The following is a 27188-nucleotide window of genomic DNA, read 5'->3' on the forward strand; positions in this document are numbered from 1 at the left end:
TGTGAGCTTTAGCAAAGTGAACTTGTCTCATTCTAAAAAGAACACCCAAAAGAGCAGGAAAGGAGGCAATAACTTCAGGAACACGTGGACTTAATACCCACACCAGCCGCCTTACGGGGAAACAAATAACCCTCCTCCGGGACCCCTGATCCACCGACAGCGGGAGGTCAGACCTCGCGAGTCGTTACCGTCCGGGGCGCGCTCGCGGTCCGGGAGGAGGCTCATCGCTGCTCCGCGCAGGGCTGCCGGGGCGCGGCTCCTGCCGTTCAGGCCGCGGCGGCTGCAGTTGCCGAGGCAGCGCCCCCCGTGGGGACCCGCAGGTGCGCGCAGCCGCTGCTGGGCGCGAGCCACCGCTCGGGACGGACGGGGACGCGCTCGCGCTGCCTGAGCTCGGCCGCCCGAGGCTCCCGCGCCTCTCTATTAATACTTGCTGAGCTGCTGGCGACCTGCCGCCTGCTTGACCCGGGGCCAGGGTCTCTCTGCCCGAGCTGGGAAGGGCTGGGGGACGGCGTGTCGGGGCGTGAGGCATTTGCCCGAGGAACTGGCAGGGCGTACCCCGCAGCAAACCTTGCCCCGCTCCCGCCCCCCCCGACCCCGGCTCCGAGGTAGAGACTGGGCATGAGTGAGTGAGCCTTGGAGTGTGACCTTCCCAGCTTCCATCTTTTTGGAGTCACCACCACGCAGGGTCCGACCTGGCGAGAGAAGCCCTAAGCTAAATCTGATGACCACTCCAGGCCACCAGCGCAGGGAACCTATTTTAGGGCAGCCGCTCCTCATTCATTCAGGCCTGCCTTGACATTTAAGAGTTCCATAAGCAAATGCCTTACCCCGATCGGATTTCACCCTTTTGCCTCCGCAACATTTCAAGTTTGAAGAAGGGAAGGCAGTCTGCACCTTGTTGTCCAGGGATAAAAAGAGCAAAAAAGGGCGGTGGATTCGCTATTTGTTTGGTGTTTAGACTAAAGTGTTCACAACACTCATTCTTCCAGCAAGCCCCTGAAAGTTGGGCTCCAGCCATGTTCCTATTGTAAATTTAAATTTCATCAGTGAGGGCTGCTTTTTTGCCATCCCTCCAACAAGTGTTATGTTTAAATTCCCTTAGGAGTTTTTAAGTGAGGCCATTGAGATGATAGGAGCAATCAGTTAACGCTAATTCAAAGAAAATTGGTGACATCTACATTACAGACCTGCATTCATAATCCAGATCCTTCAAGGGCCTTCAAAAAAAACCTGGTTTACTTCTGCACAGAGCCTAGAGTGGTTTCTTAGGTGAATTATTTCCTCTGGCTGCATAATTAAAGCTTGTATCAGTGCCCACAGTGCAGCCCTTTTCTCTCAAAAGAACTGATGATTCCTAATATACCCAAGACTAGAGTTATTAAAAACATTAAAGTTAAGACCCTGCAGACAAATTTTATGAAGTTTCTGAGACCCCCTCCCTCCATCTCCTCTTTTGTAAGTAGCTCCACTGACAAAGTACTGAGAGCTAGTCATGGAAGCACAAGTAAGAACTTCAGGAGTTAACCTTTGGTGACTCTATTAAAAAATATGGAAAGGAGTATACACTCTGGCAAGGTTTTCATTTACTTTTTTTAGCTTTGTAATAAGTGGGCCCTCTCTAGCCCAGCTTGGAACAGTGACCAGTGTCAGCCTCTGCTAAATTACATCTCTCTGGGTGAGGTGAACCAGGACCAACTGGGCTTCAGTGGATTGTAGAAATGCCAATTTATAGAACTGTTCCCTCATCCCCTCCTGCCCCAACCAGGGAATATGCCATTTCAAATTTCTTAGATTAGAAGTCAAAAACTGCTCTCTAAGCTCACCTCTTAATGGGTTATCTCCCATTTTTATTCCTATATTTATTTCCTATAGCAAGGGCATTGTGTTATATTTCTTCTTGCTTTTATTCTTCAGTTACTTGGCACTTTCTCTGTGCCAGTAACTAGGGATTTCAAGAAAAATCCCGCCCTTATAATGCTGTAGAGTAGTTGAGAGAGAGAGGCTTAGGAGCAGTTACTTTTTTCTCATCTATTTCATGTTCTAGGAAAGAAGTGGGCACTGAAGAGCCAGAGCTGAGAGGAGGGCTAATTCTACTTGAAGGATTAAGAAATGTTTCCAACCAGCAGTAACCATTTTCTCCGATGATAGTAGCTAATATTTTTAAATATGTACTATGAGCTAGACACCCTGCTAAATGCTGTTCATACATTTCCTTCTATAATCCTTCCATGAATGGGAATTACTATTATTCCCCTGTATCATATGGACAAACAGAGGCTCAGCTTTAGTAATTTGCCCAGAAACACAGAGGGAAAGCATTTCAGAACCATGATTGGAAGGCAGCTTTCTATAATTACAAAGCCTGTGCCCAGTGTCTACACTCAGTTGCACTGATTAGCAAAGGTATTTTCCACAGCCGGTGGTAAGAGCTTTTCACCAAAACCTTTCAGGAAAATGGGTCCTTGGAGGGTACACAGACAGGCTAGTTGGTGTTGCAACAAACTGGACTGTCCCAGCCATCATGGCTCCTTACAGAGGAGCATCCACATTTCATAACAAGGCAGGGCCCCAAAACTGGTCTTAAGAAAGACTGCCATGAAAATAGCATTCATTCATTCATAAATCCATTCATCATTTGTTGAGCATTTACTTTGTGACATACACTTTTCTTGGAATCTGATTTCATCTCGACAACAGATTTCCCCCTAGGAATTCTCCAAGGAATTAGGAGTTTACATTCAGGAAAAGAAAGAGGAAGTAGCTCTAGAGACAGAGATGGGTGGCCGTTGGGATAACATACTTAGAGTTGAAAAACTTCCCTTTTGCTGGAGAGGCTGTGAGAGAGAAGAAAGAAGACGCACTACACCTTTTCCAGGGGGGAAACTTCCAGCAGTCATGCCTATTCAAGGAGGCCCACGGGTCGTATTGGTCTACATTCTGGTGGCATGCTCAGTGCAGGGGCAGTAAAATGTAATAATCAAGAATTCAGCCTTTGTTGTCAAACAGACACTACATTCAAATGCTGACCCAGCAGACTCAGGGTCAATAACGATCCAATGTTGTCAATCCAATACTGTCCAGTGAATGAGTAACTTGGGTAAGCTTTACAACTAGCCTAAGGCTCTATTTTGTAAAACAAGATTAATAGTATAAATTTTATAGGATTTTTGCGTGATAATCTATGTATTGGTAAAGAACTATTTGCAGTTGCTAGCAGTAGAGGCCCAAATTAGATAGAAAAAAAAAAAAATCAGATTGTTTTTCTCCCTTAACACGAGGGTAGTTGAGCTTGATGTCCTATATTTGGTATTGTAGCTCCATGTTTTCATCTAGGGCCTGAAGCCTTCTCATTTTCTGCTCCAGTGTCCTTAATACAAGTTTCAGCCTCGGGACTTTGTCATGGACACAAAATGGCTTCCAGAACTTCAGTCTGACTCATGGCCAAGCAAGGAGAGGGAAGGGGAAAGGACAAAATAAAACCGGACTGCTGAGTCAGGTTCCTTAAAATAACCTTCTTGGAAGCCTTATCCAACAATGTCCATGTAAAATCCAATATATACTCTTTCTGCAAGAAAAGCCGGGGGGTGTGTGTGTGTGTGTGTGTGTGTGTATGTCTGTTAACCCAGGCATTTTAGGGATTCTGCTATCCAGGGTAAGGGAGACAGTGGATACTGGGTAGGCAGCCAGAAAATGCTGCCATAGCTGGAAGAACATTTGACACAGTGCCTGTCCCAAGTAGACTTAAAGAGAAAGAGACAGAGACACACAGAGAGATACAGAAAGAGAGACAGAGAAAGCAGCTGTGTTAGAGAGCCAAGAATACTTCCAGACAGACAGACAGTAACAGGACTGATCTGAATGCATGTGCATCTTGGACAGGGCAGTGAGGAGCTTGGGTCAGGCAGGTATTTTTCATGAAAGAGCATTCAGTTCATTTCATAAATTTCAAGCAGACTTCAAAACTGCCAGGAAACATCATTTAGATTACAATCAGCACAATTCGGTGCTAGAAGTCTAAGGAACACAACTTAGATAAATCAAAGAACTCTTACGCTGTGCTTAGTCATTCAGTCATATCTGACTCTTTGTGACCCCACAGACTGTAGCCCGCCAGGCTCCTCTGTCCATGGGGATTCTCCAAGCAGGAATACTGGAGTGGGTTACCATTTCTTCCTCCAGGGCGTCTTCCCAATCCAGGGATGGAACCCAGGTCTCCCACATTGCAGGCAGATTCTTTACCATCTGAGCCACCAGGGAAGACCCATGAGGAAGAAGGACTATAGCAATTTGTAGAAACAAAAGTGGAGAGATGGGGGAGAAAAAATGAGACAGTCATCTATTGTTTACTGTTTTCAAACAAGCTAAATGACATCTCCCTACCTGAAGAATTTTCTTTTCACAGGCACTTTACCGGAGGATATCAGAGACATCAGACTTGACTAGAGGTTAGAAAATCAGGCTTGAAAGTCAAGCAAGAACCAAGCCAGTTCTGAGAATTCAATGAGGAGGCAGTACAGCAGGCATCTTTTTGCAGGGACAGGTCTAACCAAGGATGCCCGTGTCCTCCCTGGAAGACCCAATGCCCCCATGAGACTCTCCCTCAAGTCCCTGGAGAGAATGCAACTTCTCATCTTAATGGCACTTGATCAAATCAATCAGATGAGTGCACCAGATTGGTCAGTCTGGATCCAATGGAGGGTACAGGATGGATATCTTCCCCAGGTGCTGAAGTGCCCCCACAATTACCATACTCAAAAAAAGTGATCCCACACACAGAGGAAGGAAGGGTAGATTCAAGACAGCCCCTCAAAAAATGTCATGACCATATCCTAGTGAGTCGAGCTGTATTGAACACTTGGCCTGTGATCCTAGGAGACAATTGCAGGGATTCAGAGTGTGCCTTCCCCAAATGTGCCATGTTTGCAAGGTACTTATTTTGAGCTGAAAGCAATCAAGACCCTGAGAGTCCAAAAGAAACTACTGCCCCTCCCTTAACTACCTTGGAGAACTTAAATTGGGGATTTTTCCCAGAGAAGAAAAATCCCATTTTTCTTGGGAAGAAGATTTCCCATTTATCTTTCTACTGAAGATAAATGTTATCTAACTGGCTTCATCTGTATGGCAGGACAAACACCTAACTACCGAGTATCTGCTCTTCTTCTGGTCATCCTGTGAACTGCCTTCCTGTCCCTGGAAGCCTCGGGCCCCTATTCCATTCCTTAGATCAGAATGCTGTATGTACCTCATTTTACCTTTCTGTGTCTGAAACGCTCATGTATGTGGGATTCTCATATATATGAAATTAAAATGGACATTGTTTTGTTCACGTGTCTCATGTCAGTTCAATTCTTAGATCAGCTAGAAGAACCTAGAAGGATACAGTTTTCTTTCTCTTCAACATATAAATTTTCCATTTTATAAATTTTCAACCAGGCCTCTGTCTAAGGCAACATACTTAGTAAGCAGAGCTGGGATTCAAACGCATGGATTTCAAGAGCTCTTTCTTTTTGCAGTGTGTGACGTACTTCGTTTTTATCATCATAAAAAAACATCTGCCTCGCTAGAGCTAGGATCAAGGGATTTGGAGACTGGCGTTGGGATACTAAAAGTCATCTGACATTGAACGTGGTTCCTGCAGCTAACTGATGAACAACCAAGCATTATCGGTCCACTCTTTGGTCGTTCATTTAAATAACTCTTCTGGAGTTTTGACGATGTAACAGGCACCGAGTTAAACGCAGCTCACAAATAAGACATGGTCCCTCAAACAACACCGTCTGGCCTGGGAAATAGATGTGTGAATGGTTAAATCAAAATGTGTCATGTTAGAGGCAGCAATAAAAGTAGGTATAGGACTTCCCTGGTGGTTCAGTGGTAAAGAGCCCGCTTGTCAATGCAGGAGATTGGCCCCTGATCCGGGACGATCCCACATACTTCCAAGTATCTAAGCCCCTGTGGCACCACTCTTGAGCCTGTGCTCTAGAGCTTGGGAGCTCCAACTACCGAGCCCATGGGCTGCAACTACTGAAGCCCAAGTGCCTTAGAACCTGTGCTCCGCAACCAAACAGCAGGTACCGCAATGAAAAAGTCCACACGCTGGAACTGGAGAAAAGCCCGTACAGCAACGAAGACTCAGCACAGTCCTAAATAAGTAAAATTATCTAAAGACTTTGTTTTAAAAGTAGGTACAAAAGCATTTACAGAAGTAGTGGTGAGCAGGCAGCAACTTTGTCAGAATGACCTGGTTTTGTTTGGTAACAAGTAAGTCCTCAGATCCCTGTGGTTGACGATGACTAAGATTTATTTCTCATTCCTGCTAAATGGCCATCATGCATCTGGAGCAGCTTTCCTCATCACCCTGCCAGGACCTGGGATGCTGGAGCAGCCTCTCATGGACCATTAACAGGCAAATCCTATCTCTGCCTCTGTTAGAGGAACAGCAGCCATTGTCTCTGCTGATGGTTTATCAGGCAAAGAAAGTCGCATGGCCAAGCCTGAAACCAACAGTACCGGAAAATAATCATCTTCTTCTGGGAGGGGCAGCGAATGTTTGAAAGTGAGGAAACTGTTACCTGGGACAGGGCAGCCGTGGGGAAAGCTTCCCTAGAGATGAGAAATAGAAATGACTCTAGATGGGCTCTACAATCAACCTGATTTGAACTTCACATCTACTACTTGCTTCACAACCAATGGAAAATCACAAAAATTAGCTTATTTTTCATCGACAGTCACTATAAAGAGTAACTAAAGCAAATATTTAGCACAGTGTCTACTATACTTGGAGATTTTAGTACATAGTAAGCACTTCATGGCTGGATGGCATCACTGACTCAATGGACGTGAGTCTGAGTGAACTCTAGGAGTTGGTAATGGACAGGGAGGCCTGGCGTGCTGAGATTCATGGGGTCACAAAGAGTCGGACATGACTAAGTAACTGAACTGAACTGAACTGAAGCACTTCATGGGTTTCCCAGGTGCTACTGGTGGTAAAGAACTCACCTGCCAATATAGGACACATGAGACTAGGGTTCAGTCCCTGGGCTGGAAAGATCTCCTGGAAGAGGGCATGGCTACCCACGCCAGGATTCTTGCCTGGAGAATCCCATAGAGGAACGAGCCTGATGAGCTCCAGTCCACAGGGTCGCAAAGAGCTGGACACGACTGAAGAGACTTAGCATGCACACATGCCAGCACCTCATAAATGTTAGCCATTATTGGTGTGAAGAGCTAACTTTTGAGAAACGAATACAATTATAACATATTAGGAAACGAGGTGGAATGACAGTCTTCCAGGCAGAGGGATGGACATGTGCAAAGTGTTGGCATCAGTAATTGGGTCAATGCTTCTCAGAAAGGCTAAGTGGGGAGATGGGGGTTCCCAGAGATAAGGTCCTCAAGACCCTGTAGACCAGGTTCAGAAGCTTAGACTTTTTCCTGGAGGCAACAGAGACCCAGTGAAGAGTTTTAATCTGGGGACAGACGGAGAGACGGAGTGGCATTATGGAAGAGGGATGGAGGGTGAAACCAGAGGTGAGAACAGTCTAATAATCCAGGTGAGAGCTGGCAAAGTGCTACCACTGGACGGGGTGGGGAGCACACAGTGAGAGCTGGGAGGAGAGACAGGCCAGAGAGGGGAAGTAACAAGTGTGTATGTACAAGCCATGCACGGAGGGGGCCCTGTCTATCTCCACTGCTGATGCCCCAAACCCAGCATATCATCCGGCATGAGCCAGGTCCTGAATAAGTGACTGCTAAGTGAACACATCAGCAGGATATGTGCTGTGACTGGATTCAGAAGTGGGGGTGGGGGAAATGTCCACAGCAGTCTCCCTTCTCTCAGCATTTTCCAAATACCGCAGCTCTCCAATTAGACGGACCTCCTCTCCCATTCCTACGTCTTGGATGGGAACCTAAAAATCTATATTTTTAACAAGCACTGTTGATTAGAGGTGAGAAACTAATGATTATCATGAGAAATCTTGCTAAACTGATTAAAATATCATTAGCCAAGAGAAACAAGGGAGCTGTGTATGTCAGTGAGGTCCCGTGAGGTGACCTGGGATATTGTATTCCTTCTTCTGTCCTGGCCACTCATGACTGTACTCTAGAGGATTTATATTACGGTTAGTTATGTCATTTAAAAAATAAATTTCTTTTTTGTAACCAGTGTGGCTTCCTCTACCCACTATTAGGACCCGTGGCTAATACACTAAGTTTTCTGGAAATCTCCCCCCCATTAGTTCACATGTTGGGTTTGATCAAAAAGGCAGTGGCAATACCTCTAGAATGTTCTTTCTTGAAGTGTGATCTGAAGACCAGCGCCAGTCTGAGAAGTACTCATAACTGGTCCACGAATAAGTTTAGAGAAAAAAGGAAGGCGTAATTTAGAAGATGTAACGGAACAATGCTGATGTGTGAGAGCAGTGCTGGCATCTCGGGCCTGGAGCTGGCTGTGGGAGCTGCTCCGTGCCTTCTGGGCCGGGGGGTGGATGCTGGGCTGCAGCATCACTGGCGTCCACACACTAGATGCCAGGGGCATCCTTCTCTCAATCTGGACAGCCAACCACGTCTCTAGATGTTGACAAACATCCCATGGGACAAATTGTTGAGAACCACTGCTTTATACCAATTTGACAGACTAATTTTATGTCTGATGTATCAAATAACATGAAAATCAAATCAGGACTAACATTGCCTACATCTTTTTATTTTGCTTTTCTAATGATTTGTTAGTATCATATTATACTATTGATTTAAGACAGATTAAAAACATGGTCCTTCCCACAGATAACTTAGAATCCACTGATATAAACGGTCACTGTTAAAATACAGCAATGGTCCTTAGAGGAAAGGATACAACCTGGCCTACCCTTCATCTCTCCACCACAATAACCAAACATTATGTGGTGACTTGGAGAAGGCAATGGCAGCCCACTCCAGTACTCCTGCCTGGAAAATCCCATGGACAGAGGAGCCTGGTAGGCTGCAGTCCATGGGGTCGCTAGGAGTCAGACACGACTGAGCGACTTCCCTTTCACTTTTCACTTTCATGCATTGGAGAAGGAAATGGCAACCCACTCCAGTGTTCTTGCCTGGAGAATCCCAGGGACGGGGGAGCCTGGTGGGCTGCCCTCTATGGCGTCGCACAGAGTCGGACACGACTGAAGCGACTTAGCAGCAGCAGCAGTAGCATGCAGTGACTTATGAAGAAATGAACTGACCTTTTTCTCTATGGTTGTGCTCCTGTAGCCACCGTGAGAAGTCCCCAGCACCGCACTGTGTCAGAGAGAGGAGCATCTTCTGGGGAGCCTTTTCCAGGACCAATGAAATCTTGCTGATGAGGGGATGGACCAACAGAGAGACAGAGCCTAAAATTCTGACAGAAAGGCCTAGGTCAGAGGTCACAAACTGACTAGCTACCAGCTGAATTTGGCCTATAAACATGTTGTCTTTGGCTCCTACCATGAGCAAAGCTGTCTCTCTTGAAAATCTCGTGCTCAGCATCTCTTGAAAAATCAGAAGCTTCTGGCTGCAGTGGGCCTGCCTGCCCTCAGGGTGCCAGTCAGTGGGGACTGAGGAGTGGCCACTGTCCTTACCCCTCTTCTGCTGTGCCCTGACAAGCCCACCTTTGTGTGAATTGGCACTGCCTGGAACAGGCCATCAGGGCCACTGGTTGGATATTTGGAGAAACCAAGAGGGCAGAGAACTTGACCTTTGGGCGTGAAAGGAAATGGGGCTGGGGACTGCACACGTGTGGGGGAGGCAGGTTGCAGTAAGTAGTCGTGGCCTAGGTCCTGGGGGGAGGTGGCTGGGCTGCAGAAGGAACTGGCAATACAGGAACCTCTGTAGAGAGCGGCAGACTGTATAGGCCTGACCTTCCTGCCTGTCCCAGTGGAGTCTGAGTGACGATTCTAGTCTTGCATGACAAGGACCCCCACCAGCTGGTGTGCGGGATCCTCCCCCAGCACCGATTCCTTCGCCTTGTAAGCCTCAGGATTCCCCCGCTGCAGAAAGCCTAACCAACCTGGCAATGGACCTCAGGAAAATACGTAACCGTGACAGCGGCTGCACTCTGGGTGCCAGAGAGACGTTGCCATCCGTGGGAGAACCACTCTGTGAGCATCTACCGTGCGCAGGCTCTGAGGTTACGGAGACAGATGAGACCAGCCAGGGGTCTGTGTGCTGTGACGCTCTCTGCTGAGGACTGCAGACAGAGGTGTAGAAAGAGAATTAGGACACTGGTAAGAGCTGTCTCAGGGGGTGAGTCAAACCCTGCAGCAGCCAGAGCAGGAGCAACGGGACTCTGCTTGGGAAGACTGGGGCTCCCCAGAGGAGACAGCATTCAGCTGGCTTAGAAAACAAGGCAGTGTTTACCAAATGAAGAAAAGAAATAGTTATTAGAAGAATCAGCTTGTGCAAAATCAGAGGTCTGCTGAAATGAGCAGCAGTTCAGGGTGGCCAGGACAGGGGTCGGGGGATGGGGGTGAGAGGGAGAGTAACAGAGTGGTGGGAATCTGAGCAAGGGGTTGGGTACAATACTGCCTTCAAGTCAAGGGGTTCAGATCTGAACTTGTACACTGAATGTCAACGGGTGACATTATCAACTTTGCTTCTTTGGAAGTCAAATCTGGTGACACATTAAAGACAGACCAGGTAAGAAGAGCTGAAGATAGAGCGGTTCTGAGGCTGTTTTTAAACCAGAACTAAGGGGTAAGGCAGTCAGAAGGCATTTTCTAGAAAGTTCAAGTCGTGCAGTAAAGGTGGGTGTGTGACAGAATTGACTCAGCTTTTTGACTTGGGAGACTGGGTGGATGATGAAGCTGTCAACAGAAAGTAAAATATAATAAAGAACTAAAATCATGTTTGGGGTAAGATGCATCAGTAATGAGGGCTTCCCGGTGGCTCAGTGGGTAAAAAAAAATCTGCCTGCCATGCAGGAGACACAGAAGATGCAGGTTCAGTCCCTGGGTCTGGAACATCCCCTGGAGGAGGGCATAGCAACCCACTCCAGTATTCTTGCCTGGAGGATCACCATGTTCAGAGTAGCCTGGCGGGCTACAGTCCATAGGGATGCATAGAATCAGACATGACTGAAGCGACTGAGCACATACTCAAACATAGATTAATAATGAATTGCTTGGGATAAATGTGAAACAGCCGTGAGGCCTGCGAACAGTGCTTTAAAATAGGGCATTTACAGGAGCAAGAGAAGGAGAAGGAGATCCTAGACAAAGATTTCATGGATGGTGGATGAAGACACAGGCAAGATTGATTATCACCAGGAGGAGGAGAAAAGAAAGGCCAGGACAGAACCTCAGAGAGCCCCCTGGGTGTAAGGGGCAAATAGAGGGGAGGAGGCAACAACAGGAGAAAGAGAAGATGGTGGAGAAGCGGGACAGTCAGGTCTAGACGACAGAAACAGTGAGGAGTTGTCAGGAGTAGTCCCCCAGACCTGCTCGCCGAGGCCAAGCCGGAAGACATCCTCACGGGACACAGTGATGCAGAGGGCACCAGACAAAGCCACATCAAGGGTGGTGGTGGCCAGAGCCAGAACACAGTGGGCTGAGGGACGACCCGAGGGTTTGTAGAGGTAGAGCTGGTCAAGGTGAACTGGTAATTCAGAAAGCTGGATGTTAAAGATGAGCAGAGAGTCGGAAGCGTGGTGGTGGGGTTTCACCTTTGTCTTGCTTTCAGAGGAGGGGGGACTTGAGCACATTTTCAAGGAGAGGGAAGGATCTGGTGCAAAGAGCCAGCCTGACAGTGCAGGGGAGGTGGTTCTGGGTCGTGCTCCAGCGAGACCACCATCTGGGACTGACGGAGGGACCAGAGGACAGTTGGTTTCAGAGGGGTTGCTGGAGGGACGCTGACCAGAGGGAATGTCGCTAGAGAACCGCATGTTGGGAGGGGTGGCACTGAGAGCAGGGGAGCTCCTCCCCAGACTTGTGAAGGCCCCAAAGGCAGGCGGCACTTCTCAAGGATCCAGCAAGTCAGAATCTCTGGGAGACGAGCCCAGAACCTACATCTGAAACCAGCACCCCAGGGCTTCCCTGGTGGCTCAGATGGGAAAGAATCTGCCTATAGTGCAGGAGACCTCAAAAAGCCCCTGGAGAAGAGAATGCCACCCATGCCAGTATTCTTGCCTGGAGAATCCCATGGGCAGAGGAGGCCTGGTGGGCTGCAGTCCGTGGGGTCGCAAAGAGTCAGAGACAACTGAGCAACTATCCATCCATCCTGGGGCCCCAGGGTGAGGAAGGCCATGGAGTGAAGGTGGAAAGAGGGGTCTCCAGCTCTCACCTCTGCCCCTAACCAGCTGTGTGATCTCGGGAAACTTATGAAGGGTCTCTGTGCCTCTGCTTCCTGCCCTGGAAACTGAGGATGATAGTGCCTACTTCACAGGGGACTGCTGGGGAGTATGAGATGGCCCATGGAAAGCATTTACAGTCACGTCTAACACGTAAGAAATGCATGTCAAGGGACTTCCCTGGTGTCCAGTGGCTACAACTCCACGCTCCCAGTGCAGGGGGCCTGGACAGGGAACTAGGTCCACGTCCTGCAACTAAAGATCCCTCCTGCCACAGGGAAGACCCAGAGTGCCTCAGCCAAGACCCAGCACAGCCAAATAAATATTAATACATACTTTTTAAAAAAAGAAATGCATGTAGACTGGAAAAAAAAATTGCCCAACCTAAGAGCTGAGAATTATGTTCTATTTGGCCGAATTGCTGAGGACTTGAGCCAGGAGACAACCTCTCAGATTCTCCACGGAACTGCTCTGAAGGGGTAAGAGAGGAGCCAGAATATACAGGGGATTTTGCAGGTAGTCAAAATATCAAAAGATTCCTGCTAATTGAAGAAAAGCAGGCCATCTCAAGTTAATGAAGTTCGTGCTTCTCTGTGTATGGGAAGAGTCAAGAGTCGGGGCTCATGGAAATGATTCTGAGGATATGCAGGCACCCTCCAGGCCCAGTTCCCTGTTCTCCATCCCGAGTCCCCTCAGGGCACAGTCGGGGCAGCTGTGGAGGCTGCTGGCTTGATGGCTGCACCATCCTTTGCTCACTGACAAGGAAGGCGACATTCTTGCACAAGACTGCACATTTATTGTTTTTATTCCATGCTGTCTGTCATAATAATTCTGTTTATAGTTTGCCCACAAATCACCTGGGGTAGCTTGTTAAAATTCCACTGCTGAGACTCCAGAGATTATTGGAGTTGGTCTTGGTCTAAAGTGGGAGCTTGAAACTCTGCCTTGTAAACAAGGCCCTCCTCTTCCCAGGTGATTCTAACGCGAGTAGGTGCCAAGACCACACATCATTGTTCAACAGGACTGCCCTGCAGGCTGGCTGCCCCCCGAGGGTCAAGACAGCCACAGGTCTCAGGCGGCCTCATAAGAGTCGCAGAGAGGAGAGAAAGAGCTGCCGATTAGAGCTGATGGTGAAGATGTTAGAAACAACTTTCCCTTTTAAAAGCCCTTGTCTCTCAAATGACTTTCCCCCAAATTAGTCATTTGTCTGCCTTAATTACTACTGGCTTTTTCTTTGAGGGCAAAGAAACTTTGAAAAGAGATATGTGTGATTGTGTAGGAACTAAGTTTCAGGGACATGAAGTCATTTTTCAGGGTATTTATAGCACAGCTGTTCCTGTGTCTGTTGGCTTCAAACCTGACATTACAAAAAAACAGGAACTGTCAGAAAAGTAAATGAACACAGCAAACCAAACATTTTCTTCCAACCGGGTAGTGGTTCCCCAATTTCAGCCTGAATACTCAGCAAAAGGATGGTTATTTATTTTTCCAAATAAAAGTAATGGAAAAAATGATTGAAGGTGAAATTAGATTCCTCCTGGCAATGCTCTATAAAGGACGGTTATTGAAAAGGGGAGGCCAGGTGGCTGGCCTCCAGGGTGCGATGCAAATGAGGCTCCTTGCTTGCTGGGGTTTTTCTGGGCAACTTTTAGTTAACTTATCCTGAGACCTGGGATCCTCTGCTAAGGAAAGGGGGTGGCCTGGTGGGTCAGTTTCTGCTCTTCCCCAACCAGAGTGGGTTCATATCAATTTACCAGGATTCACTGTGCTGTGCTAAGTCGCTTCAGTCGTGTCTGACTCTTTGTGACGCTATGGACTGTAGCCCACCATCCATGGGGATGCTCCTGGCAAGAACACTGGAGTGGGTTGCTGTGCCCTCCTCCAGGGGATCTTCCTGACCCAGGGATCGAACCTGCATCTCTGAAGTCTCCTGCATTGGCAGGCAGGATCTTTATCACTGGTGCCACTTGGGAGGCCCAGGGTTCTCTGTATTCTAGATTAAAAACATTTGAGCTTTGCTGGATTATGTGGCTTCTAGAATCATTGACCTGAGGTGGCAACTGGGCTTGTCTGAAGCCATTGCTGGCCCGCAGAGGTGCTTTGCTGGGCTTGCATAATGTTTTTGTTTTATTAATATTCATTTATTTTTAACTGCGTTGGGTCTTCACTACTGCCTGCAGGTCTTTCTCTAGTTGTGGCGCGTGGACTTCTCATCGCAATGGCTTCACTTCTTGCCGAGTGTGGGCTCTAGGGGGAGTGGGCTTCAGGAGGTGTCCCTCCTGAGCTCCAGGGCATAGGTTCCACAGCTGTGGCACATGGGCCTAATTGCCCCTCGGCACGTGGGATCCTCCCAGACCAGGGACTGATTGAACTTGTGTTCTCTGCACTGGCGGTGTCTTCTTAACCACTGGACCATCAGGAAGCCTGTGCATAATATTTTTATGTTTCTCAATAGCTGCTTTTTTTTCTTAATTGAGAGAATTCCTATTCAATTCAGATTTCAAGCTTTTTAAAAAAAATACAGGGTTATGATCCAGATTCCCACATGTTTACAATGAGTAGCCACCACTTTCTTTACGTTTCTGCACTACCTGCCCTGTGCCTCAGTTTCCTCATCTGAGAAATAGGGTTAATAATTCTGCCTGCCCCACAGAACTGTGGTGAGCAAAGAGCTAATGTACGTAAAACGCTTAGTGTTTGACCTGTAATAACAAGTGTCATAGTCTCCACCCAGCCCGATTTATTCAAATTCCTACCAGGAATTGATATGCACTTGCAGTTGTGGCTGTTGCTATAAGCCATGCAAAAGTGAACTGACGCAGAAATTTCTGGAAAGTAAAGAAGTTTGAGGGAGTTTGTACCTTTCTGCCAAAAATTGCTGACCATGGTGAATTTAAGATCTGAAAGGACCAAGGCTAATCTGCTGAGGAAAAGAAATAAAGAGGTCAAATCTGTAACGCATGCTAGACCTCAGAACACTTTCTTGTTAAACTTTGTAGTGTAAATTTGAAGCTTTGGAATTTTCCCTTTCTGTTTATGTCTTTTCCAGTGTTTAAGGGTAGCAAAAGTCGTTAGAAAACAGCACACAATCTTGGATGTGTTCCAAAGAAAGTAAATAAAAGATTCAAGATAAGACTGTGATCCTGAAAAATTCCTAATATGAACAGGCAAGTGGCATCAATATTATGAAAGGAGTTTGGGCCTGAGTAACACAACCCCCACCCCCCAACCCTCCAACCCTTCTCGGAGAGAAAGGTTCAGGGGAAGAGGTGCATGCCAGTGGGGTGATACTGCTTTGCCACCTACATGCCTAAAATGCTGGGCATTTTCATCCCTCTTCCCAGATCCCCTCCTCCCTGCTCTGTGCCCAGGGGGCTGGCCTGGGTGGGTAGTTCTATTGGGCTTCCCCACCTGCCTTCTGGTATCTAGTTGGATTCACCAAACAGGGGCTTTGCTGGGAGACAGGCAGGGCCGGGGAGTGTGAGTTTCCTGTGCCCCCTCCCTGCTGGCTCCCTGCAGGCTGGTCGTGTCTCCCCACTAATGACCGATGTGGCTCCTGCCCCGTGGCCCTCCAAACAGCCAGTCTCTCTGAGTTCCAGTAAGCATTCCTCCAGCTTTGCCTCTTCAAGCAGGACAAGGAAGACAAAGGATTTCACTGTCACCAGCCCAAGAATGTTACTCCATCCTTCACTGGTCCCTAATGTCTGCTGGCATAAGGAGAGCCATCCCTTTAGTAAACGCGCAATTGTCCCCATGTGGATGGTGCTGGCCTTGGCTTCTCACCAGGACCCTGACTGATAAACTTGTCTACTTTATAATATCCATCACCACTTACATCTTGCTTGTGTTTAAGAACAGGCCTTTCACATGTTCCTGAACCACGCCCTTATGGGTAAGTTATTGGATACGGCTCCATCACTGCCTGGGAAGCAATGCTCAGTCATCTGTAAGGGGTAAATTCACTAATGTGCTAATCAAAATATTTAGGAAGGGAATATTTAGCGAATGGTGACATTTTAAAACATAGTAATATTAATCTACATGAGTTTTGTCTACCATTATCTTGAAATAATGAGGGAAAAACATGCTCCACCAATGGATGAATGGTAAGGACAGTGTGGTGAACATACACCACGGCATGCTACTCAGCCACAGAAAAGAATGCAATCCTTCCGTTCGTGACAACACGAATGGACCTTGAAGGCATTTTCCTTAATGAAATAAGTATCACGTGGAATGATAAATACTGTATGATCTCACTTACATGTGAAATCTTAAAAAACAGATAAGAAACAAACAAACTCAAGCTCATAAATCCTGAAAACAGATTGGTGGCTGTCTGAGGTGGGACTGGAGGGGCTAGCGAGTGGGTGAAGGAAGGGGGCCAGGAGGTGTAAGTTTCCCGTTACAAGGTGAGTGAGTGATGGGAGTCTAACGAGCAGCCGGCTGACTATGGTTACCAATACCATGGCACACACTCGGGGGTGGCCAGCAGGGTGGGGCTTGAAAGTTCTCATCATAAGGAAAAACAGGTTTTTTTTTTTCTTTGTTTTTACCATGTGCAGTGATGGATGTTGACTGGACTATTATGGTAATCACTTTGTAACCTATACAAATATTGAATCATTACATTCTATACCTGAAACTAACAGGTTCCTTTCTCTCTCAGCTGAAAAAGAGAGCAATGCTTCAGTGTCTCTGTCCCATTACCGCCTTGGGCCTCTCGAGCACACCTGTCTTCCCCGCTCCCCTGACCACGCTGTCATTATTTAGCTGCTCAGTTGTATCTACAGTGCTTCCTGGTAGCTCAGTTGGTAAAGAATCTACAGCCCAGCAGGCTCCTCTCTCCATGGAATTTTCCAGGCATGGATACTGGAGTGGGCTGCCATTTTCTTCTCCAGGAGATCTTCTCAACCCAGGGATCAAACTCGCATCTCCTGCGTCTCCTGCGTTGGCAGGCAAATTCTTCATACACTAGCACCACCTGGGAAGCCCCATCATGGTTCTTAAGACATGTTCATGATTTTCTGCTAAAATTTCAGCTATAGAAATTGGAAGCATGACCCCAAATGGTGACTTGATTCTGGAGATAAAGTCTACAAAAATTTCCCAAAGATCCTAGTAGCCAAGATGAAGGCTAGGTAACACTGAATTAGGTAGATCTACTGTGATTGGACAATTCAGGTATTATGATCAGCCTATGGAGATTCATATTGGGTCATTTTTCCTTCATTTACTTTTTAACCAATAACCTGGATGAAGAGATATGATTTCACATTGTTTCAGTAATGAAAGCAATCACAAATAATTTGGAAAATGAAATCCAGTTTCAAAGGAACCTTGATATACTCTAAATAATGAAATCTGAGATAAAACTCCTACATTTCAGGTAAAACTTTTGACACATCAACCAAATGCAATACAAAAGTCTTGTCTGGATCATGGGCTAAATAAACCAAGTTTGAAAAGAAATATTTGAGACAATTTGGAAAAGTTGAACATGGACTCAAGTATTAAATAATATTAACAAAATATTATCAGTTTTTTCTTTTAAGAATGATAATGACATTCTGGTTACTTTTAGAAAGAGTTTAAAAATTTGAACAATACACAAATGTTTAGAGGTAAAATTATATAACTGTGAGATTTACTTTAAAATGGTTCAGGAAAAAAATGAGATGTAGATATATGAAATACAGCAAAAAATTATAGCGTTGGACCTTGACGATAAATAAATTCCTGCTCTGGCGTTGATTATTACCTATCCCTCTGATTAAGGTTGGCAGATAGCCTTCAGCTTGTCCAGAATTCAAGTCCTGCTTCCTCTTTAGCTATCAAGGAAACACTTGCTGTGGGTGGTGTATCCACCCAGAAGGGTGGTTTGTATTTAGAAGGCCATCAGGCAAGCAGACCACTTGACTCTCCAAGCTCCATCACTCTCTTAAATGAGGGTGAGGCCAACCTGTCTCCTCTGCCCTCCACAAGCCAATGATTTCCAGTTCTGAGGTGTGACGTACGTGAAGGCGTGTGCTGAAGGAGCAGGGGGTGAAGCAGGGATTAGACCAGAGAGACAGACCTACTTCTCAGTCCTTCCAAAAAGTAACCAAGTCAGCTAAAATCTATTAACTTGGTCTTCCTGGACACTAGTCACTATTTCAGTCCCACCGGGCAGGCCCCCTCCTTTCCTAGCCTGGTCAGTGTCAACTTGAGAAAACTGTAAAACGAGGTCCTCCACCCCACACTGTCACCGTGGGGTATGCCCTGTGGGGAGCTACAAGCTCTCACAGACTTGGTAGGAGGGTTTAAGCCTAAACCAGGTAATTAATTACCAGGAGCTTATTAGCAAAAACAAGACTGGGAGCTGACTGTGGCTCAGATCATGAACTCCTTATTGCCAAATTCAGATTTAAATTGAAGAAAGTAGGGAAACCCACTAGACCATTCAGGTATGACCTAAGTCAAATCCCTTATGATTATACAGTAGAAGTGAAAAATAGATTCAAGGAATTAGATCTGATCGAGTGCCTGAAGAATTATGGATGGAGGTTCGTGACATTGTACAGGAGACAGGGATCAAGACCATCCCAAGAAAAAGAAATGCAAAAAGGCAAAATGGTTGTTTGAGGAGGCTTTACAAATAGCTGTGAAAAGAAGAGAAGAGAAAGGCAAAGGAGAAAAGGAAAGATATACCCATTTGAATGTAGAGTTTCAAAGAACAGCAAGGAGAGAGAAGAAAGCCTTCCTCAACGATCAATGCAAAGAAATAGAGGAAAACAATAGAATGGGAAAAAATAGAGATCTCGTCAAGAAAATTAGAGATACCAAGGGAACATTTCATGCAAAGATGGGCACAATAAAAGACAGAAATGTTATGGACCTAATAGAAGTAGAAGATATTAAGAAGAGGTGGCAAGAATACACAGAAGAACTATACAAAAAAGATCTTCATGACCCAGATAACCACAATGGTGTGATCACTCACCTAGAGCCAGACATCCTGGAATGCGAAGTCAAGTGGGCCTTAGGAAGCATCACTATGAACAAAGCTAGTGGAGGTGATGGAATTCCAGTTGAGCTATTTCAAATCCTGAAAGATGCTGCTGTCAAAGTGCTGCACTCAATATGCCAGCAAATTTGGAAAACTCAGCAGTGGCCACAGCACTGGAAAAGGTCAGTTTTCATTCCAATCCCAAAGAAAGGCAATGCCAAAGAATGTTCAAACTACTGCACAATTGCACTCATCTCACTCCAGTATTCTTGCCCGGAGAATCCCAGGGACAGGGAAGCCTGGTGGGCTGCCATCTATGGGGTCGCACAGAGTTGGACACAACTGAAGCGACTTAGCAGCAGCAGCAGCAGCACACACTAGCAAAGTAATGTTCAAAATTTCCCAAGCCAGGCTTCAACAGTACATGAACTGTGAACTTCCAGATGTCCAAGCTGGATTTAGAAAAGGCAGAGGAACAAGAGACTGAATTGACAATATCTGCTGGTTCATCGAAAAAGCAAGAGAGATCCAAGAGAAACATCTACTTGTGCTTTATTGACTACGTCAAAGGCTTTGACTGTGAGGATCACAACAAACTGTGGAAAATTCTGAAAGAGATGGGAATACCAGACCTCCTGACCTGCATCCTGAGAAATCTGTATGCAGGTCAGGAAGCAACAGTTAGAACTGGACATGTAACAACAGACTGGTTCCAAATCAGGAAAGGAGTATGTCAAGGTTGTATATTGTTACCCTGCTTATTTAACTTATATGCAGAGTACATCATGAGAAATGTTGGGCTGGATGAAGCACAAGCTGGAATCAAGATTGCCAGGAGAAATATCAATAACCTTAGATATGTAGATGACACGACCCTTATGGCGGAAAGCGAAGAAGAACTAAAAGAGCCTTGATGAAAGTGAAAGAGGAGAGTGAAAAAGTTGGCTTAAAACTCAACATTCAGAGCACAAAGATCATGGCATCTGGTCCCATCACTTCATGGGAAATAGATGGGGAAAGTGGACTCACAGTGGCAGACTATTTTTTCGGGCTCCAAAATCACTGCAGATGGTGACTGCAGCCATGAAATTAAGAGACACTTACTCCTTGGAAGGAAAGTTATGACCAACGTAGACAGCCTATTAAAAAGCAGAGACATTACTTTGCCAATAAAGGTCTGTCTAGTCAAGGCTATGGTTTTTCCAGTGGTCATGTATGGATGTGAAAGTTGGACTATAAAGAAAGCTGAGTGCCAAAGAATTGATGCTTTTGAACTGTGGTGTTGGAGAAGACTCTTAAGAGTCCCTTGGACTGCAAGGAGATCCAATCAGTCCATCCTAAAGGAAATCAGTCCTATATATTCACTGGAAGGACTGATGCTGAAGCTGAAACTCCAATTCTTTGGCCACCTGATGCAAAGAGCTGACTTACTGGAAAAGACCCTGATGCTGGGAGAGATTGAAGGCAGAAGAAGGGGACGACAGAGGATGAGATGGCTGGATGGCATCACCGACTCGATGGACATGAGTTTGAGTGAACTCCGGGAGTTGGTAATGGACATGGAGGCCTGGCATGCTGCAGTCCACGGGGTCACAAAAAGTCAGACAGGACTGAGCGAATGAACTGAACTGAGAAGCTTATCACCTGACTGACTGCCTCTTCTGACCCTAGCATTTCACGATGTAGGATGCTAAGTTGTTCAAAAGTCTTTAGGTGAAAGGAACTAAGTCTTCATGTTCTCAAATACTGAGGTATTTAATTTTATAAATAGATGGCTCTGCTTCAGGAAAGTCAGCTGGAGCTTTCCAACTGTGAAATCATTAACTGAAGGACAAGAATTGTCACGGTCTTAAGTGAGGAGGCAGAAATGCAGGGGATGCAAATGTAAATAATATACTAAGAAATTAAATATATCAAGGTAAGAGAAACAAAATTGGATAGCAGAGAATTCTGAAAAGTATGGCTGAAAGTGAAAGTCGGTCAGTTGTGTCTGACTCTTTGCGACCCCATGGACTGTATAGTCTGTGGAATTCTCCAGGCCTGAATACTGGAGTGGGTAGCCTTTCCTTTCTCCAGGGCATTCTTCTCAACCCAGGGATCAAACCCGGGTCTCCCACATTGCAGGCAGATTCTTTACCAGCTGAGCCACAAGGGAAGCCCAAGAATACTGGAGTAGGTAGCCTATCCCTTCTCCAGCGGATCTTCCCAACCCAGGAATTGAAATAGGGTCTCCTGCAATGCAAGCAGATTCTTTACCAACTGAGCTATCAGGGAAGCCCCAATTATGGCTGAGAAACAGGTTAATAATTAAATCAACAATTAGTCAACCTACCAAATTATTGTGACATATGTGCTAAGTTGCTTCAATTATGTCCAACTCTTTGCAACCCTATGGACTTTAGCCCACCAGGCTCCTTTGTCCACGGCATTCTCGAGGCAAGAATACTGGAGTGGGTTGCCATTCCTTTCTCCAGGGGACTCCCAGGGATCAAACCCTCATGTCTTATGTCTCCTGCATGGCAGGCAGGTTCTTTACCACTAGAGCCCCCTGGGAAGCCTAAGGTGCCTAATATTCAGATTTTTTTTTTTTAATCAAGCTTTACATTTTTCAAACTCCTCTTAAAATGAGCAGGTAGGGTCATACAAGTGAATGCTTATCTAGTCCAGGAAAAGGAAAACTGAGGATTAGGGAGGTGAAGTGACAAAGTCACAAAGTTAATTAGTGTCAGCATGCAAATTAGGATTCAGATCTTTGAACCATTCATTACTCTTTTTGCTCAAACAGATTAAGACAAAGAGCTGGGAACAAGCACCCACCTACAGAAACATAAAGTTATAGAAAGCCAGTAATGCTCATCCTTGACCACAGAGTTTGGAATTTCATTTTAATTTTTGTTGTTATCATTAAGTACCTTAAAAATGGGGCTCATCTGGTGGCTCAAATGGTAAAGAATCTTCCTGCAATTCCAGAGACCTGGGTTTGATCCCTGGATTGGGAAGATACCCTGGAGAAGAGAATGGCAACCCACTCCAGGATTCTTGCCTGGAGAATTCCATGGACAGAGGAGCCTGGTGGGTCTATAGGGTCCATAGGGTCGCAAAGAGTCGGCCACAACTGAACGACTCTCTGAAACACACACTTTATAAATACAAATTAGATGGCCAGAATCAGGCTCTCCATCAGGTAACAGTGGACCCCAGAGTAGCCGGCCATCAGAGTCAGCTCCTGTGGGCAGGAAGGACATTGTGGCGATGCAGGGCTTGGGGAATGGCTGGGAGCTCCACTCCATGCTGGGTCAGACGCATCCACGGGACCTATCAGAGCAGTGCCTGCCTCAGGCTCAGCTCCCGCTGGGCCCACCCATGTACCAGGAAGCGCTATCCCTGCTCCACAGCCTATGAAGGTCTGGTGCACACACCGGCAACTTCCTGCTGCCCTCCCCACACCCCGGCTTTTCTCTGTGCTTCTCTGTGATTGCCGAGTCTACAATCACACAAAATCGCAAAACCATGCAGACCAGCACAGCTCTTTGCAATCACGGTGCAGTTGTATTTTTACAGTGTGGGACGTGACCGTTTGATTAAGGACTACGAGATCTCTTGGAGAAGTGAATGACAACCCACTCCAGTATTCTTGCCTGGAGAATTCCATGAGCAGAGGAGCCTGGCGGGCTACAGTCTGTGGGGTCAGGAAGAGTCAGATATCGCTGAGCAAATCTCTGCCTGCCTATCCCCACTAGCCTGCAAGCTAAAAAATAAGGGAGAAAAATGCAGCCACTAGACAGAACTCCCTGAGTCTCCTGCTGTCAGCCTCCAAGACTGCCTGAAGCTTTGCCCGCCCAGCCTTCTCCCTTCCCTCCTGTTATGGTGGCAGAGACATGGGTGATCTCTGTCTCTGGCTAATCCCTCGCCTATATTCCAGGTTCTGCTGGCTCATAACTTGCTAATGGATCCTCCCAATCCTCTCTGCGTCTTCCAACAGTTCCTCCCTGCTGGCTCCTCCCCATTAGACTGCAGAGACCCTCAGCATCCTGTCACCTCTCCCGCTGTCTCCCCTTCTCACTCTCCTTTCATTAGTGAACTTGGGGACACTTGTTCACACCCACTATTTTCTTCCACAAATCTTTCTCTCCTTGGCCTCCTAACACCTCACTGAACATTGCTTTTGCCAAGTCACCAACAACCTCCTTATTACCAAGCCCAATGGGCACTCTTAAAGTGTTGGTTTGACTTCATGTCTCAACAGTATTTGACAGCGTTGACTTTTATCTACTGTTGAGACGTTTCTTTTCTCTTACAAGACACCCTAACCCTGTTTCGTCCCTCATCTGTTTAGCTGGGTTCAGTCCCTTCTGTGTGTCTTGGTTGCTCAGTCCGACTCTTTGCGACCCCAAGGACTGTAGCCCGACCCGCTCCTCTATTCATGGAATTCTCTAGGCAATATTACTGGAGTGGGGAGCCTCGAGAAGATCTCCAGGGGATCTTCCCAACCCAGGGATAGAACCTGAGTCTCCCACAGTGTTCGTGCAATTAACGACTATTTATTGACCACTTAATGTGTGCTGACAATGTCCTAGGTGCAAAGGGCAGAGAGGAGGATGAGTGAGGGGGAGTCGGATAAACAGATAAGTACACTAACAAGATGACGTCAGAAATAAAGCTGGGCTTTAGGCAAAGCTGTGCAGTAGCGGCTTCAGAGGTTCAGCTGCTGCTCACGCTGGGACCTTGCTGTCTTCTTTGTGCCTCTCTATTTCCCTATTTGGGGAAGGTAATTAGAAAAAGATGACAGAGATGAGAGTAGATTAGTGACTAGCATCTTGCACCTTCACTCTTGGAAAAGCAAGTCACGAATAGAAAAAAAGGAATCAGGGCATGGCTCAGTCCTCCTACACAGATGCCTCCTGTTAAAGAAAATGCACTTCCTTGCCCTTACAGAAGAGGACACTCTAAAACTAAGAAAGTTATTGGCCCATTCAAACCTGTCGGCTACATTTTTAAAATAATCACTCAGTTAAACCTAAGACATTTAAAAACAGAAAATAGGCAACACCAAGTAAAGTTACTATATAAAAATAATGAAAATGGGAAACAACTGATATAAATACGCTAAAGAGAGGAAAAGCAGAATAAAACTATGCATAACATTTCAACATGAAACATAGGCCATTAACAATTATTTGCAGATACAGGAAGACACCGCAGATATGGAATCTAGAAGAGAATGGACAGGAAATAGGAATATGTGCAAAAGACAACCAAAATCAGGAAATAATTTTAATAAAAATAAAAGGTATATAGAAATAGACTAAATGACAAAGTGTCCAAAGGAAAATCAACTTGATTTAAAAATAAATTAAGAAACATTGAGAAAATGAATAAAAAGTTAAATAAAGGGGAAAAAAAAGCAGAGGATCTCAGAAAAAGTGTAAGTATTCTTAGAGCAAGAATAAGTAACATACATGAAGGAAGGAAGCAGAATGGGGGATCTAACTCATGTGTAAGAGTCTAATCCAGGAAAAAACTCCAAGAGAAAAGCATTCAGAATGTACTCATGAAAGGCCCACCATGTGTTCAGGACCATCAACTCCAAACCACAACTTGGAAAAGTTTCAGATTTAAGAGAGAAACCAAAACTTACAAGAGCCTCTTGGCAAAATGATGGTGTCACTGCAAGTATAAAATCTCGGGTTTGTGTCAGCAACATGAAAAACAAAAGAAACTGGATCAACATTTTCTTAAAACTGAAAGAAACAGTGGACCAAGGATTTTTTGTTTTTAAATCAGGCATGCTTCTAGAATCAAAGCTATTGAAAAACAATTTTAAACATGCAGGGATTTAAGTAATAATACTGTATTCATAAGTTCTTGAAAAATCTACTAGATGACCAAGAAAAGTTTGGAAAAATGTCCAAATTTTGAATATATGTATATACACTCAAAATCTATATATATGTATGAATATATATGTGAATCAATGTATATATTTTCAAATTTTTGACATTTTTCCCAATCTTGTCTTAAATGTATGTGTGTTATATATCTATAAACACACACAGACATATATTACATACACTTTCATGGATCTGAGACAAAAACAAAGTTATGATAAAGGTGGGAGACGGTTTGTAAATGTTTTGTTTTGATAAAGTTGAAAGAGCACAACTAAACCATTAGAGATGGGAAGGAAAAAAGGCAGTAAAATAAGCACATCTATCACCACCTAGGTGACAGGGGAGGTACCAAGGATATCATTGAAAGATGACAAATCAAATAGATAACACAAAGGGAAAGTAAGAATGTATGAAAACTATTAATACTTAGGTCAAGCCTAGAACAAAAATAAAAACCCTTTCTAAATACCAAAAAAGAAAAATTTTTAAAGCAAAAACAGACTACCTAGAAAAAAAAACAAAAACAAGAATTTATAATAAATCCACAGGAGATCTAAACACTTGTCAGTGTGGTCTTTCCTTTCTCCTTTTTTGTCAATTCCCTGCTCTGCTTTTTCCTTGCCACATCTCACAAAGCTCTCCCTCTCCCAACGTAGTCCATTCCCATCTGTGTTTCCATACTCAAGTCAGTTATAAACACACACACACACACTCATACACATACATACACACCAGAGGGCTTTTTAAATGTACAAAATGACACATATCAGTCACCCTTTCTGTATTTTATTTTTCTTCTTCTTCTCACTCACTCATCCTGAGGCCACACGAGACTCCAGGGTGTAGAAGCTCCCACTCATTCATCTATTCCCTGACAGTTTCGTGCTGGAAATAATGCTTTACAGACATATGAGTACACACATCCTTTTACTTCTATAGGATAAATTCCAGAAATGGGGTTTCTGGTTTGAAGGACACTCATATATTTTTTATTTCAATAAAAAGTTGTTCAATTTTTAAAATTTCTAGGTCAGTTTCCAAACTGGCTCTAACACTTCAAATTCCCATGAGGCAGGAATATTTGGCAGGGGCGGGGGCGTTCTGCATCATGAGATATGTGGAACCTCCCTGACCAGGGATCAACCCATGCCCCTCGCACTAGAAGCATGGCGTGTTAACCACTGGACCACCAGGGAAGTCCTTATCTCCCTTTTTACAATTTTATACCGATAGTGCAGAGAAAGTCAGGAAGATACTGGGATCCAAACTACATCCGGCTGGTTTCCAAACCCCGCTGCTTTTCCCACGTGGGTGCTAAGCCTTCCAAGTAGTAGGCACCTGTCCTTCAGCGGCCAGGCATGGGTGCTGCAGGGTGGAGAGCTCGTTTTCTCCTAAACCTCTGTGCATGCAGCTGGCAGTGCCCTCGCTGTGGCCACAAGGCCATCGCTGCTGGGCTTGCGCTATTTACAACACATAATAGCTCTCTCATAAAAGTATAATGATGAACAATTTGTAAGAATAATGATACTCCAGAAGCATAGCGGCTACTAGAGCTCGATGCTACTAAATTTTACCTGCGAGGTCACAGGAGGTTGGTAATACAATGAAAAATACAGGGACTCGTCTTCCTGACTAAACTCATTAACCCAGGAAAGGTGCTGGAAAAGCAGAATGGGAAGGAGAGGCAGGTACTGAGGTCAGTTTGGTTACCACAAAGCTACTGTGTGAGTTATTAGGTGTTGTAGCTAACTAAAGAATGTGTCACTCACTAAACCCTACTCGCTTGTGGGTGGGGGAGCAGGAGAGAGAGAGAAAGCAGAAAGCAGCATTAATTTTAAGAATAAACAAGCGGATGTATCTTTCTGTAGCTGTTGTCAATGGAGCTCATTTGGGGAATTCAATCACACCCTGGACATGTACACTGGAAAAGGTTAGCTATAACAACATCCTTTCCAGATAAATTTGAGAAAAAACAAACAAGTTTCTGTTTGGACCACAGGGGGAAACA

General features: G+C 45.4%; 1 protein-coding gene across 6 annotated transcripts in view; it reads right to left on the reverse strand.

Moving 5' to 3' along the window:
• The window catches only part of GADL1 (glutamate decarboxylase like 1), a 650110-nt gene that overhangs the window by 192965 nt on the left and 429957 nt on the right, over positions 1-27188 (reverse strand). For 2 of the 6 annotated variants that reach the window (XM_044934156.2, XM_044934155.2), the window contains exons 6-7: positions 10025-10204; positions 9222-9376 (exon numbers count right to left, since the gene is read on the reverse strand). The exons of 2 other annotated variants lie outside the window; for them this stretch is intronic. In XM_044934156.2, coding sequence (XP_044790091.2) covers positions 9222-9297 — 76 coding nt within the window. In that variant the 5' untranslated portion in view covers positions 9298-9376; positions 10025-10204. Of the gene's footprint in view, positions 1-173; positions 374-9221; positions 9377-10024; positions 10205-27188 lie in introns of those variants that run through there. 2 more of the 6 variants (XM_025272047.3, XM_025272046.3) reach the window with 2 other exon arrangements.

Source organism: Bubalus bubalis, chromosome 21, assembly GCF_019923935.1.
Source record: "Bubalus bubalis isolate 160015118507 breed Murrah chromosome 21, NDDB_SH_1, whole genome shotgun sequence".
In the NCBI taxonomy this organism is placed as follows: Eukaryota; Metazoa; Chordata; class Mammalia; order Artiodactyla; family Bovidae; genus Bubalus; species Bubalus bubalis.